The sequence below is a fragment of the Camelus ferus genome, chromosome 2 (genome assembly GCF_009834535.1).
Source record: "Camelus ferus isolate YT-003-E chromosome 2, BCGSAC_Cfer_1.0, whole genome shotgun sequence".
Lineage (NCBI taxonomy): Eukaryota > Metazoa > Chordata > Mammalia > Artiodactyla > Camelidae > Camelus > Camelus ferus.
The window spans coordinates 50,680,693-50,696,006 of record NC_045697.1 but is presented as its reverse complement, the minus strand read 5'-3'; the positions used below and the strand labels follow the sequence as shown (position 1 = coordinate 50,696,006).

The 15,314-nt window shown below is 38.6% G+C and overlaps 1 protein-coding gene across 1 annotated transcript; it reads left to right on the top strand.

Annotated features, from left to right (window-relative positions):
* Positions 1–7,203: 7,203 nt before the first annotated feature.
* On the top strand, positions 7,204–9,094 carry LOC116657069 (growth-regulated alpha protein-like). The gene is given in 5 exon segments (XM_032458080.1): positions 7,204–7,419; positions 7,421–7,439; positions 7,535–7,658; positions 7,768–7,851; positions 8,435–9,094. Coding segments are annotated over 5 exon segments (315 nt in total). The 5' UTR covers positions 7,204–7,347; the 3' UTR covers positions 8,451–9,094.
* Positions 9,095–15,314: the final 6,220 nt, after the last annotated feature.

The window sequence follows — 15,314 nt, the reverse complement described above, 5'->3', positions numbered from 1 at the left end:
AAAGAAAAAGTTTAGCACAATGAAAATAAACTGCATTTCCCAAAAATCAAATTAAAAAGCCAGTAAAGCCTGTCAACCACCATGTTTATAAGACTCTAAAGTATATCTGGTAATTGAGAAGCTATTTTAACTTTCTCCTTAGTGAAAAAAAGTAAAAAGAAATAAGCAGATTATGTAACCATATCAATTATTTATTTCTTCACTGTGTCAGATACAACAAAGGGATTGTACTAATGTCCAGTTTTGTATGGTGAGCAGCAGAACATGAAAGCTGAATGGTGGTCACCAAGCATAAACAGAGTTAGGACTATTAAGTCTTAATTATTAACAGTGTTGGCTAATGTGTCTTCTATGCTGTAATTCCAAAGCACCGTATCCAACCTCCATTAGATCTTACTCTGAAATCTATTGTAATTATTTCTTTGTCCTTCCGATCTGTTTCTCTGCAAGAGAAAACTTTATCCCTCTTAGTATATCTTCATTCCAAGAAAATGTCAACCACAGTAGATGCTAAAAAATGGTTAATGTTTTCGGTGGGTTGCTAGGATAAGCAACTCAACTAACAATTAATTAAGAAAAGTAACGCCAATAATTACCTAATTACTGCCTCATACAATAATTTACAGGTACAATAATCTCCCACCATGTCACTACCATCAGCAGTGTTTCAGTTAGAAGTAAGTATGTCTGAGAACTTCAGGGTTGTGCCAGCATTTCCCCTCATCTGTCCATTTGTACCCTTCAACCACAATCACACAATATATATAATGTGCTCAGAAAGTAATATTTCTTTGTATACATACATATTTAAGGCAGAGTGTATCATATGTGTTACATAACCAAGCCATCCTCCCTCCCTTTTCCTCCAGCTTCCTCCCATTTGTCCCACCTGAAACTCACGGTTCTTTAACCTCCTCTATTTCAGAACCTTCAAATGACACACTAGCTCAGTCACCCACAGGTAGAACCTCACCTTGACATCATTATCCTCAGAACAGTGCCACAAGATTACAGACACTGAAAGGCCCTTCCAAGACTAGAGTTTTTTGTTCTAACTCTTCTCCTCTCAAACTTACACTGAATATGCTCAACATCCCACGGGGACCTGAAACCCCATCAAAGAGCCTCCCCTACCACCATTTTTTCAGTTCATCACACCTTATCCAGGTTCATGCACCTTCCAGCTAAGCATAGAAGTCATTTCTGCAAATTACCGTCTTCATAGTTCACACCAGGTTAATCCCACGTTCTTGCTCGCTCTCACTGTCTTTCTCTGTTTTTGTCCTTGAGCTACAAAATATTGCTGAAGAAATGAAGTCATGTGAATTGGTATCAGGTCATTTCAATGCTTTCTAGTCATAGGTGTCCTTTTCCTGATAATTTACAGTCCTTTTGTTCATTAAGATAAACTACCTTCGGACTTTCAGAAACTGTTGTCCCAAACCCTCGCCCCTTCCCTCAAACATCCAGCCCTGACGACTCAGTACATGTTCTGTCCTCTTACTTTACTGTGATGATCCCTAAACTCACTTCCTTTTATCCCCAAAATCCCTCTGGGCCTTCTCTGTTTTCTGCCTTATACTTCCTTCATATTGAGGAATAATTACCTCACTCTTACCCCATGTACTAAATACACGCAGTCAATAAAACTGATTACTTAACCTCAACTGTAGAAGGAAAAATTCATGCATGACCTATTTCCTTTTACTTTTAAAAGCTATTCTTTAAGTATTGTATTGTTTTATTATTTTTTCTTTATTTCACAATATTTTACATACAGCATTTACTTTCAAGCACATTTTACGAATGTGAACTTACCTGATTTTCTTAATAATCCTATGAAGACCATTTTCAAGACCTAAAAGAAGTAAAATTGTTCCTGTTCACTGTTAGCTAGTGGGATGCAGATTGGACAAAAAATGAAGCAGTTAAATGAGAAAAGCTGTAAGGAGAATCACGTGGTACAGGAAAAACAGAGAGTAAGTTCTATTTCTAATTTTCTATTTCTCAATTCCAGCCCCAAGTAATAGCTGTGGCTATTTCCTGCCCTCGACATCTATTGACTTCCTTCCTGGCCTTCTGTAAGTGCCAAATAAATGCTAAATATCACCTCCATGCCCTCACGCAGAGCTTTTATTTTGCTCATGTTAGTCTGATGACATTTCAATCACTTGCGACAAACGCTCTGTGTGTCTCTATTTTAAAAATGCATGTACCGATGGACAGAGTCAAGAAGAGTGAAAACAAAACTAGAAGTATGTCTGATAAATAAATACGTGGAGGTGTAGTAAAAAAAAGATGGACAACATTCAAAAATCAAGTTTTTGATTCTTTATTCATAAATCTTCTTGTCAAAACCCACATTGTAACACCATGTGTGTGATATTTTTATTTGTAGTTAGTACACTCATATATTGACTTCCTAAATTTTGCTTTCATAAGCCAAAGTCATCATGATGTTTTTATTCTCCAGAAACATCCTCTTATAACAAAAAGGATGTATTTCCATGGAGAAGTTTCCTCCTTTCCCTGTGTTGACTTCCCTTTTTTAAACTTGTCATACCACTATTTCTTCGTGTTACATTATATGATCATGATAACATTTACTTAATCAGGACTATTTCCTAAACATTTAGGAAACAATTTTGAGAAAATAGAGATGAAAACCTAATATGGAGCAATTTTTAAAAATCCTTTAAAAACCGCCCAAAGCCAATATTTTGGAATAATACTTAGTATAACTTGAAATGATTTAAATCACTGCAAATTGCTTAAATAATCCAAATCTTCACTATAAATACAGTAACAACAGAAGTTGGAGAGGAATATATTGGATAGATATTAAAGAACATCAAGTTAAGAGTTTATCCAATTTTGCATCTCATAAATTCTGTCCTAGCCCTTTATACATAGTGAGTGGTTAGTAAAGGTCTATTGAATTGAGATCCACTATCTCTTCATTTTCTGTTCTATCCTGGGCCTTTTATTTACTGACCTCCCCACACACCAGTTAGTAGTGAATTTGTCCACATAGGTCATGGAAACACCTTGAGATGCATTTAAGAGCATTCCAGTGAAGGTAACATCTGAACTGGTTTCTGACCAACAGCCTTCAGTGACTAGGTCCTGCCTCCCTCTCCCAGCTCCATCTCTCCCTTCTCTCTACCTCTAAGCTCCAGATATGTGAATTGCTGGTTGCTTCCAGTAGATGCTCATTCCAGCCTTGATGCCTTTGTTGATTCAGTCATCTTCTGGAGGGTTTCCCCCATCCTTTGATCTCCCAGTTCACCTGGAAAAATCTCATCCGTCTTTTAAGATTCAACTCAAGAGTTACCTTCCCCCCAGAGAAACTTTCCTGAAGTTCTTCTCTGAGAGTTTGGCCCACCCCTTGAGAAACAAGCCTAGGAATCCCACTTCTGTGCTCCTATCATATCCTGGGCTTACACTTCATGGGATTTATCCACCTGCTTTATAATTTCCTGTAAGTGTCTGCTTCTCCTGTTAGACTGAAAGTTTGGTGGTAGTGGAAAGCATCTCATACGTTTTTTGTGTCCTTTGAACCTAACGTGATTCTAACTCATAAACTCTAATTTAAAAATAAATAGATGGAGAAAAAAAGGGAAGGAAAGATTTAAATAGTAAAGAAATTGATCTGTTGGAAAGATAACTTTAGAAGCAATATGAAGCATTATGCTGTACAGAAATTGACACATTGTAAACTGACTATATTTCTATATATATATATATATATATATATATATATATATATATATGCATACACACAAAAAGAAGCAATATGAAAGATGAAAGGTATTTTTCAGGACTCTTTTCCTGTGAGTGATGGAATCACAACTCAAACTGACTTAATAAGAGAAGAGGCTTTATTGCTATATAACAATAAAAGTCAATGGGTTAGGTAGAACAAAGGTAGACACAGGTGCTCAAACAACATTCCCAAAAATCTTGTCTGCGCTTTCCTCTGTAACAGTCCACTCTTGGATAGGCTCCCCCAAATGGTGGCAAGACTCCAGGTTTTCATCTTTGCACTTAGCAATCCCAGCGAGAAGCAAGAGCCTGCTGCACAACTGGCATTGTCTCATCGGCCAATCTTAACTCTTTGGCTCCACTGTGAACCCACATTGGCCTGGGCAAGGGCACAGGTGGGAAGGAGGGAGAAACACCACCGTAGGGTCACAAACTCCTTGTCTTGAGCTCAGAATTGAAATCATCTCACCTTAATCACACGGATTGATAAGGGCAGGGGTGAGGATTTCCAAAGGAAAACCAGAGTTCTGTTTTAAGAAGGAGGAAGAGAAGGGTGGGTGGCAGACAAAACAGCAGATGTAACCTGGTAGGGGAGGTTAACACTGATGCTCAACTGAGTGCCCTTAGACAGAGGGGTGGGAGATCTTGGGATCTAGCGACATGTTCAGTCATCTTTATTTTCTCCCTTCAGTGTTAGAACCGTCAGACAACAAACTACAGCTGTTAGGAAGTGGGAGGGACGGCAGTGGCAATTATGTCAGCAAAGCTCCTAAAGCAAGTCCGGATAAAGCAGAGTCACACCCTCATTCTTGTTGGCCAAGTCGCAAGATCTGTGCTCTGCTCAGAACAGCTACCCTAGATTTTGCAAGCATATTACACTGTATTAGTCAAATATGAAGGATGAAATTAAAAAATTACAAGGAAGATGGAATTTAGTAAACTAAGCTTCTACTTAGATAACATCATTCGGCTAGTGATCACATTGGTTTACAGCTTGTGCATATAAAAGCGGTGTTCAGGACATGTTAAAACAAAAAGCAATTTGCTTATCATAAAGGACTTTGTAACACTGGTGTTCTTAAAATTTTCTGAAACTTAGTTTAGGGCTGTCATGAATTAAATAATGGAAAGTGGTATATTATAAAAGAAAAAAAAAACCCACCTTTCTACTTCCTTCCTGAAAGCAAATGATTTTAATTTAACAAGTTCTAGGAGTCAAGTTATAGATAATTCTGCAGATAATGAGTTGATTCTTGATGTATCTCATCTTTTTGGCTGCTACTGTAAATAAGTTGAAATTCTACTCTTCCTGAGTGTTTACTCAAGTCAGTATTTTGGGTTGGGTCTGGGAATCATCACAGCTAATATTTTTTATTGTTTGGGTAGCTAGCTGTTAATGCCCAAGGCAGAGAGAGAGTCTTTTCTCAAATATTTTCCCACAAATGCATTGGGGAGCATTTTACTCATTCCTATTTTATATGGGAATTGATAGAAAGTGAAATTTCAAACAACAGATTTGAAAAATCTATTCCAGGATTCTCAAAGAATACAGACGCATCTTCCTTTCCAAATTTCTAACGCTGAAAATTTTTAAAGATAAATTGAGATGTTTCTTTAAAAAATATACATTTTTCCTATTTACATAAGGGTTTAATGTAGATTGTTGCTGTTTATGTAAGTATCATAATCAATTCAGGCTGCTATAACAAAATACAATACACTGTGTGACTTAAACGACAAACATTTATATCCTCCAGTTGTGGAGGCTGGGAAGCAAGATCAGAGTGTCTACAGATTCAGCATTCAGTGAGAATTCTCTTCCTGGTTGGCAGATAGTCACCCTGATGCTGTATCCTCACACTGCAGAGACAGGGAGAGAATAAGCTTCTCAGAGTGCTTTTTCTTATAAAGGCACTAATCCCATCATGAGGACCCCACCCTGATGACCTCCTATAAACCTAATTACCCCCAAAAGGTCCCACCTCATTATATCACCACAATGGGATACAGGGCTTCAACATATGAATTTTGGGGAGTCCATAACAGTAAGGCTGTAAAATACTTCTATTTTGTTTATTTAACAGATATTTATATAGCACTTAGTATGTTCTACAAGTGTTAACACATTTAATGTTCATAACCACCCTGTGAGGCAGGCACTATTATTAGCTCTCTTTTACCGAGGAAAAGCAAAAGCAGAGAGAGATTAAATAAATTGCCCTTGGCCCCAAGGTCATGTGGCAAGGCAGTGTGCAGCTGAGATTTCAGCTCTGACAGCCTGACAAGCTCTCTCTGTTCCTAAGGCAGACCCACTCCCTCAGGTCCCCTTCTCACCCCACCCACACAGTATCTCACACATCCCCAGGGGTCCTCATCTATCCTTGAGGATCAGCTTAAAAGATCTACAGTTTAATCCAGAAAGGGTTATTGAAGCCAATAGTGAAAAGTGAATTATCCAGTGAGAAAGCCTTACCCATAAAGAATTTGAAATGCTTTACTGACATTTTAAATAGCTAAAGCACATTGAGAGTTGATTCTCAAGACAGAATCAATCCCAGGAAAGAGGCAAACTTGTAGGACAAGGACGAAATATACTAGTAATTTAGGGCATACATATTTCGAAAAATGTATCTGTTTGCTGCTTATAATAAAATCGGGAATCCCTAGGTACTTTCTGATGTTTATGATCTTCTCTATTCACTGACAGGTCTAGAAAAAGGTGAAGGGATCTCCTGAGCTCAGCAGGGCTTCTTATAGCCAAAAGTAACTGTCACAAATGAAAACAACCCTATACAACAAAAAGTGGTGCTCCTGGAATTACTAGAATTTAAGTTCCAGAATTTCAGAGAGGAAAGATAAGAGATTACAACACTGTATCCTAAAATAAACACTGAATTAACCTGTGCAATGGTCTTTCCACACCCTACCCCCAGGGCCCACGTGGAAAAACAGCAGCACTGAACGTGATTTATTTGAGATCCTAAGGCATTAGGAGTAGTTTGTCCAAACGTTCTTACACATAAACAGATGAATTTTTAAAGCCTGCGTATATTCCAGTGATAAATAAAATCTGAAAAAAACCAAATTAAAGAGGAAGATAGACAAAAGAGGCTGCCATTCCCGCCTAAACTCTTCCAATCCCCAAAACAGAAGTGTTTTAGGCAAAAGTAACTCTTCCCTCTTAAAGTTGTGGTGCGGTACCTACACTGGTCTAAAAGGCCGTGACACTCCCCGCCCGGAAACCAGGGGTGATCGGCTGCTTACAGGCTCCTCTAAGGCGGTAGCCCCAACTTGGCAGCAACTCACTGCCTGCGTGCGGATTTGGCACAAAGACGTCACCCCCGGGTCCGCGGATTAGGCGGGAGTGGGGCGGGCGGGCCCGTGCCCCAGCGCTCTCCCCCCGCGACGGGGCGGCTGTCTTCCTTCCCGATCCGAGAACGATCCGTGCGTCCGGGAATTTCCCTGCCCCGGGCTGTCAGCTCCTATCCCACAGGATAAAAGAGGTTCGACCGCCTCGGGGAGTCACAGAATCCGATCCGCCAGCTCAACCGCCGCAGACTGAGACCCTCCGAGCTGAGCCCCATGGCCCGCACCGCGACCCCCGCCGCCCCCCGGCTCCTCCGCGCCGCGCTGCTGCTCCTGCTCCTGGTGGCCAGCCGGCCGGCGCGCAGCAGGTGAGACGCGGCGCCCGGCATCGCCGGGGCGGGAGGGTGGGTAGGTGGCCGCCCATCCCCGGACGGCCCCCTAACCGAGTCTGCTCTCTCCGCAGGGGCGCCCGTGGTTGCCGAACTGCGCTGCCACTGCTTGCAGACAGTGCAGGGAATTCACTTCAAGAACATCCAGAGCTTGAATGTGACACCCCCGGGACCCCACTGTGGCCAAACGGAAGTCATGTAAGTGCCGCCGCTGCTGCGGTCCTTGTCACAGCTACCCTCCCTATCCCCCCACCCTGACCCCCAGCCCGACCTCCGGCCTCACGTGGATTCTCCCCTCTCTCTGCAGAGCCACTCTCAAGAATGGCCAGGAAGCTTGTCTCAACCCCGCAGCCCCCATGGTTAAGAAAATCATCAGTAAGATGCTAAATAAGTAAGTTTTGGTTTTTATTCACAATTGGAGCTAGAACCATTGGTTACAAATACAAGTATCTGCCTTCTGAAAAGTATATTAAGGAAACCCACGGTTTAGCTGCAGGACTGAAAATCATTATTATTTCACCATTCAATTCGATCTGCTGTGGTGTTAGAAGGATATTTCCAGTGCCCTCCATCCTCATCCCCCTCCTCATTCAAATGAGTACGGGTAAATGTATGTTCCTAAATGATTAAATCGATTTAGCCAGTGATGCTAAAATGCTTTCAACCCATTAAGGAACAAACATTGTCTACCTCAGTCTCCCATGGGCTTCAGATCAGAAAAGTAGAACCCTTAGTTTTGGACAACACCGGCCTCTAAATCTTAGTGGTAAGAGCAGGGACTGTGCAGTGAAAGCTCCCTGAGTTCAAGGCCAGGACACCTGTGAAATTTTTTGTAATCCTTTTGATCAGTACATTTTCCAAGTGCAGGGCTGGTCCCGGGTCTACAAGCGGAAGTCTCTCTAGCCTCAGGGGCCAGTGCAAGAGAAGGGCAGTTCTCCTGAGCACCTGTAACACTAACCCTTTTTGCATCACAGGAGCAGCACCAACTGACCCAGAGAGAAGTAAGAAGCTCATTGGCGGCAGGTGCTGAAAAGGCTCTCTCCTCTTACAGGAACTGAAGATGTAGAAGAGAACAGCTGGCTTCTAGAAAGGACTAGACATGCTGGGCTATTTTTTATGTATTCTATTTATTTATACATTTATTTATTTTTCAAAGCTCTTATTTTAATATTTTACATGTTAATATTTAAAGATGTGAAGGTGTTTAATGAAACATAATTCAGTCCTGATTGTTATTTAATATGAAGATCATTGGTTTTAAATGTCTCAAACTTGTATTTATTGGGAGACCATAAAGTGCCAAGCACTGTCATAGAGGTACAGGGGGTGGGTGGGAGAGGGAGGTCCAAGCAATTGGACAGTGAGATCACTATTAGAATCAAGGAAAGTGTGTGCACATCTATTTTTGTACTTGTTTAAAAGAATGTCGGTTGTTATACTGAAGTTATTTCATATTATGTCAACATTTTTATGTTGAAGTTTCCCTTGGACATTTTATGTCTTGCTTGTAGGGCATAATGCCTTGTTTAATGTTCATTACACAATGTTTCTCTTTGTTTTGGAACAGAGAAGTTAAAACTGTTGTTACATTTTTTAAATGACGTGAAAATAAAAGTTTTGCAAAAAAAAAAAAATGAGTAGGTTTTGTTTTATTCTTCTTGATTTTTAGTTCTATTGGGTGCCCAAGGGATTGCACAGTTAGACTCGGTTTGTGCCTAAATTTATGCCTGTTCCTGGCTGTTACTTTCCTTATTTTTCGCTTAAGAAGTAAGATTTGACACACTATCCTTCCCAACTGCCTTGAGAATTCTAAATTTATATAAAATATTGCTTTTTTCCCCACACTGACCAACTTCTTATTCAAAATTAATGCTTCATAAACTGTTGAATTTTTATAAATATTTCAACAAGGGCTCCTATTAAACTGGTTTGGTAAGTGGTTTTTCGAACAACTATGCAATTCTTTTCCTTTTAATGAAGCTGGGTGTGAAACATAGATAAGTGGATTCGTCCTAAGAACTCAAACGATCTGTGCTATTTAAAAAAATTGTAATAATGTACAGTAAAATATGACAAAAAATAACACAAAGGATAGGTAGGGAGATAAACAGACTTGAAAACAATACATTTCTCCAATTGTAGGAGAAATTATTAAGGAAAATTGTTATGTGGCAAGAACGCAGTAATTTTTAGGGCAGCCACTAAAAAGGAAATGTAAAATTTTGGATTTAAAAAGCTGAGAAGAAGATAAAATGAATGAAAATACCTGAATTAAGGATTAAGGGGAACAACAGGTAGCACAGGGAGAGATGGGATGAATCTTCTTTTCAGAAGAATGCCTAGTGATATAAGTAGAGTGTCTCTCCTTCTGAAGGTGGGGTTTAATTTCCTTCCCCACATGAGCGTGGGCTGGACTTTGTAACTTACTTCCATAGAATACACAAGGAAAAAGGAAAAATAATAACCTTACAGAGGAGATTCTGGTAGATACCCCCTGAATGAAGTGATCAAGGTTATTATCAGCAGTTACATCATGTGAATATCATGGACTCCTCATGTGGTGTGATGAGAAGTGTGCTTCAACTCCAAGATATTCTTACCCCAAACCCATAATCCCAGTGTAATCAAGAGAAAGTGATCATAAAATTCCAAACTGAGGAATATTCTACAAAACACCAAATGAATATCCTTCAAAACTGTTGAAGTGATCAAAAACAAGACAAGGCTGAGAATCTGCTACAGGTCAGAGGAGACAGAGGAAGACATGAAGTCTAAATGCATTGTGGTGTCTTGGGTTGGATCCAGCAATAGAAAAAGGACATTCCTGGAAACTGGTGAGATCTGAATGAAGGCTGAAATGTAGCTAATAGCAATGTACCAATGTTAATTTCTTAGTTTTGACAAATGTTCCATAATTATGTAAAGTGTCAACATTAGGAGATACTGGGCAAAAGATCCACAGGAACTCTTTATACTATCTATGCAAATTTTTTTAAATCTAAAATTATTCTAAATTAAAAGTTTATTTTCAATAAGATAGGACAAGTAGAGTAATAAGATAGTAGACTTAAACCCAACTATATTAAGAATTACTGTAAATTTAAATGAAATAAACCCTCCAATTAATAGTCAAAGATTATCAGACTGTATAATTAAGACCAAAAAAATCTGTGGTGCTTTAAAGAGACACACATTAAAAATTAGGACCCAGATTGCTTGAAATCAAAAGAATTCAAAGTGTCATATCTTGCAAAAGTCAAAAGAAAGAAACCTGGCATGGATATATTGATATATTAATTATTATTAATAATAATCAATCTATTTTTAATATAAATGATTGATGTTTTGGTTAGTGATTGATATACTAATTAAGACCAAATTAATATATTAGGATTTAAGAAAAGAAATAGAGATAAAAAAGGCTGATTTAAAATAAAAGGGTGGCAATTTTACAAGAAACAAAAATAATTACAAAATGTTATGAGCTTAATAATAAAAAACTTAATAAACTTGTCAAAATATCAAATGCAAAATATAGAGAAACTAAAAGGAGCAACAGATGAAACCATAGTCATAGTTGAAGATTCTAGTAAACTTTTTTTAATACTTAATAGACAAAGCAGTAAAGAATCAGTAACAGTATAGAAGAGTTAAGCAACATGACCAACCAGTTTGGCCTGAACAAAATGTACAGGGAAGCTTCACGTAACAGCTGCGTAAATCACATTTGTTTTTCCAACACACAGAGAACATTTTCTGAAAGAGATCATATATGAGCCATAAAGAATGTATCAACAGATTTCAGAATGTTGAATGATTATAGAGGATATGCTCAGATCATCAAGATTTTTATGATGACTGTAACTTTCCTAGCTGAAATATGTAACATATCACTGTACATGATATATTTGCTGTGGTTTATAACTCATTTTGCAACTTCCTAAATTTTGTTTCTATAATACAGGAAGCTTCAGAACAGGGTCATCATGCTGTTTTCATGCCCATCAGAACCAAGTGTGATTAAAAATACTTTCACATAAACATTTCCTCATTTTCTGTCTCTATTTCTTGACATATTTTTTGGTAACTTTGGCATTTCTATATTTCTTTGGCTTATATTATATGTAATGCAATTTAATTACTTCTGCAAATGTTTAAAAACAATCTTAAGCAAATGGAAATACAAAGTTTATATTGAAATCTATCCTTTTAAAAGCCTTCACATAATGCCCAAATTTAATATATTTGATGGTAATCAGAGTTAATTGAAATGAATTTAAATGATTATAGATTTTAACTTCATCAGGATGTCTTTACCACAGGAATAGAAGGAAAGACTAGCTATGTTGCAGAAGAAAGCATGCACATTAGGCAGTGAAGAAGAACTTCATGGTTCAGCTCTGTTCACTATGTGTCTTTTGCAAAACTGACCACAATCTCTTGTATATTGTATATGCTTAATAAATGTCTTTCGGTTTAATATTTTTGATCTGAAACAAACAGACTACCAGATATTTCTCCAGCAAAGATGGGTTTATTCCGGATCAGCAGAGAACTGCAGTTTGGGGTCTGCAAACGTGGTGAGCCACGTGCAGGTCCCCACATGGCAAGGGAAGGAGAAAAGTTTTATAGAGGGGAAAGACAGTTAGGAGAGCTGGAGTAAACAAAGAGCCCATGGCTTTTCATTGCCTGGGTTCTTGCCAGGAAAGGAGACTTTCTTCTTGTTAAGCTCTGATTTTGTCACAGTGTGTGAGAGCTCCCCCTTCTGGTCTCTCAACTCTATTTAATTCAATTTTCTGTTTATTCTTTGTTTTTGCATTATCTACTACCCCCTCACTTTCTGCACATACCCTGAATCTTTAGGTTACCCGAGACTTCCCACCCTCCCCATGGCAAGAGGGCTATGGAAACACCTTGACATGCATGTAGAGACTTCCCAGTGGAGGCAACATCCAAACTGGGTCTTAACGGACAAGCAGGATCCCACGGGCCTCCAGTGTCCAAACCGTGCCACCTTCTCCTGCCACTGTCTCTCCCATCTCCCTGCTCACAGAGTGAGCTCCAGCTGCAGGAGCTGCTTGCTGTCCGAGTATTTACTTTGCCCTCTCCTAGAATGTTCTCCACCCTTCAGTATTCCCATTTAACAGGAAAACTCCTCATCTTATGATTCACACGAGTGAGCACCTCTTTCAGGAAAACTTCTCTGACATCTCTCATAAACCTACTCTATAAGAGTTGTACCAGGACTCGCTCCTAATACACTGGGAATAATTTACCATGATACTTACCAGGCCTTTCTAAACATTTTCTATTTGTATATTCATCTCTCTTACTCCATCAAGAGTTAGAGGTTAGCAGAGTGTCTTATTCCTCTTTATATCCCTGACACCAAAATTCATTCCCACCTTACAAATTGCAGAAAAAATGATCACTAAAAATGCTGAAACAAACAGAGAAAGAAAAGAATTAAATCTGAGTCGAAACACCCTCTGTTAGTAAGATAAATCCAGCAGTAAGTGGAGTCAGTAACAAAAACCTAAGTCAAATTGGCTTAAATGAAGAGGGGGGATCATTTGACCTGTGAAACTAAAACACTGAGATGAGATAAAGCCCAGTGCTTCAGTTTAAAACTTCTCTGCAGTGACAGTCTCACTCCAGATCAGGCTGTTTTTCCCAGAGCTGGCTTCATTTTAGGCAAGATCTTCTCAAGCATTGGCAAAGTGTCAAGCTTCTGTTCTGCCAGATATAATGACCCAGAAGGAATCAAGGGCTTGTTTTTCCAACCATATCCTGACAAAAAAGACTCTAGGGATTCTTCTGATTTGGTCAGACTTACGTCACTCACCCACTTCTGTACCATAGAGTGACTGAGAGTTGGACCCAGACTGGAAGGACTGACTGACTCTACTTTGGGACATCAGCTCACTCCTGAAAATTTGGAGCAGGGTCACCCTACCTGAGCTACCTCAATTGGGAGGAAGAAAAGATGGTTCCCACAGGAAAGCCAAGGTTTTATAACCAGAATAAGGAAGAAGGGGCTCAAGGCAAGCAGAAATGACAAGTGCACTGGACCACATGGATGACATTGACACTGGATGAAACACTCTGGACTTCAGAAGTGAAAGGATCCAACATCTTTATTCTTTATTCTTTATTCTTTTCCTCTCTGAGTCAGACATTCTACCCAAAGTAGTAATTGCAACAAAATAGGGCATGGCACTGCTCATTCCTGCAGCTCTGTCGTCTCAGGATGCAGCAGCAACTCCACATTCTAAAGGCAGATTAAACAGTGTCAATCAAATATGCAAGATGCAGTAAATATGGTAGCTCAAAATGAAATTTAGCAAGCAATGCTTTTTATTTTAGGGTTAGTTCTATTCCTTTAAACTTGGGGATTGCATTAGCTGAAAGTTTGGGCATATACATTCGCCATTCACCTCATAAAATGAGTAATTAGTTACGGAAGATCTTTGTTAAAGCAAAAAAGAATTGAATTATTTTAGTAGGTTTCAGAACATCGCTGCTTTTTAAACTTTCTGAAAAATAAATAGGGTGCCAACAGGGATTGAAATTTGTGGGTTGATATATTAAAGAAGAAGAAAACCCTTTCCTTTGTACTTAATTTTATAAGCAATTGATGTTTATTACATAAGTCTTAGGCACAAAGTTATAGATAATTCTAGAAATACGAGGCTGCTTCTTGAAATGTTTCATCCTTTTTGGCTACCACTGTAAATTTTTTGACATTCTATTCATTCACCCTGAGTACTGGCTTACGCCAATACTCTGGGTTAGATCTGGAAAGCATTAGAGCAAATATTCTCTGTTTTCTTAAGTCATAAAGAGAGAAAATATCTGAGTAGCCTGAATGCTAAAGGCAAAATATTTCAGATATTAAAATATGACCCAAACTGGGTCAGAAGAAAACTATGATTCTTATTTCAGTAAATAAGAGCTGATTAATATGCTCAGTGCCCCTTCTGGCAAGCTCTAAGGGTAGAATCTTCATTCCCACTGACCCGATTCTGAAGGTGAAGTTCATTGATTTGGAAAATCAAATAGACGAATAGACATGGATTTTAAAATTAAGTTGATAATATTCATGCCACAAAATAAGATTCTCACTATTAGTAAAATAAAACACTGGAGACTTTTGAACAGTTTGTTATTTTAAGCTTTGGAAAGGTGGAGTTGAACTATTCAACCAATGAGGATAATGAACATATTTAAACAAAACAAAACTGCTCTTCTGAAGTTATCTCTCATTTGTATCCAGAAAAAAAAAATTTTTTTTTTATTGTGGAGTGGCTAATGCTACACTGCCTGCAGCGCAAATTTGAAATTATATTAACTGTGAAACCTTGGCAACTTGCTTAGTTTCCTTGTGGAGAAAAACTGGAGAAAAAAAGACCAGTAACTACTTCACGGGGCAGCTGAGAAAATGAAGTGGGTTTTATACATATGTAAGAGATTCAGAATATTGTCTGTTACATGAAAATGATATTTATGACAGCACTTCATGGTTACTCAGCATCTTGTAAGCATATAAAATATGTCAGTTACTAGGGACGCTGAAAAAATGATTCGATTAATGCATTGATAATGAAGAAGGAAACGGGCTGTTTTATGGTACCCTAGTATTATTGATACGATTGCTTCACGGTAGCCTAGCCTGTGCACTAATAAATGAATCGCTATAAAAATTTTACACCTGTAGTACTACAGTCAAATTCATAACATAGGAGTGGAAACATTTTTTCAAAAATTTACCTGTGATGACAGGCTGATGATACACAGTTTCTCCAACAAAAAGAGAAAGGCATGCTGTAGGGTAATGAAATTCTTTGAAAGCAA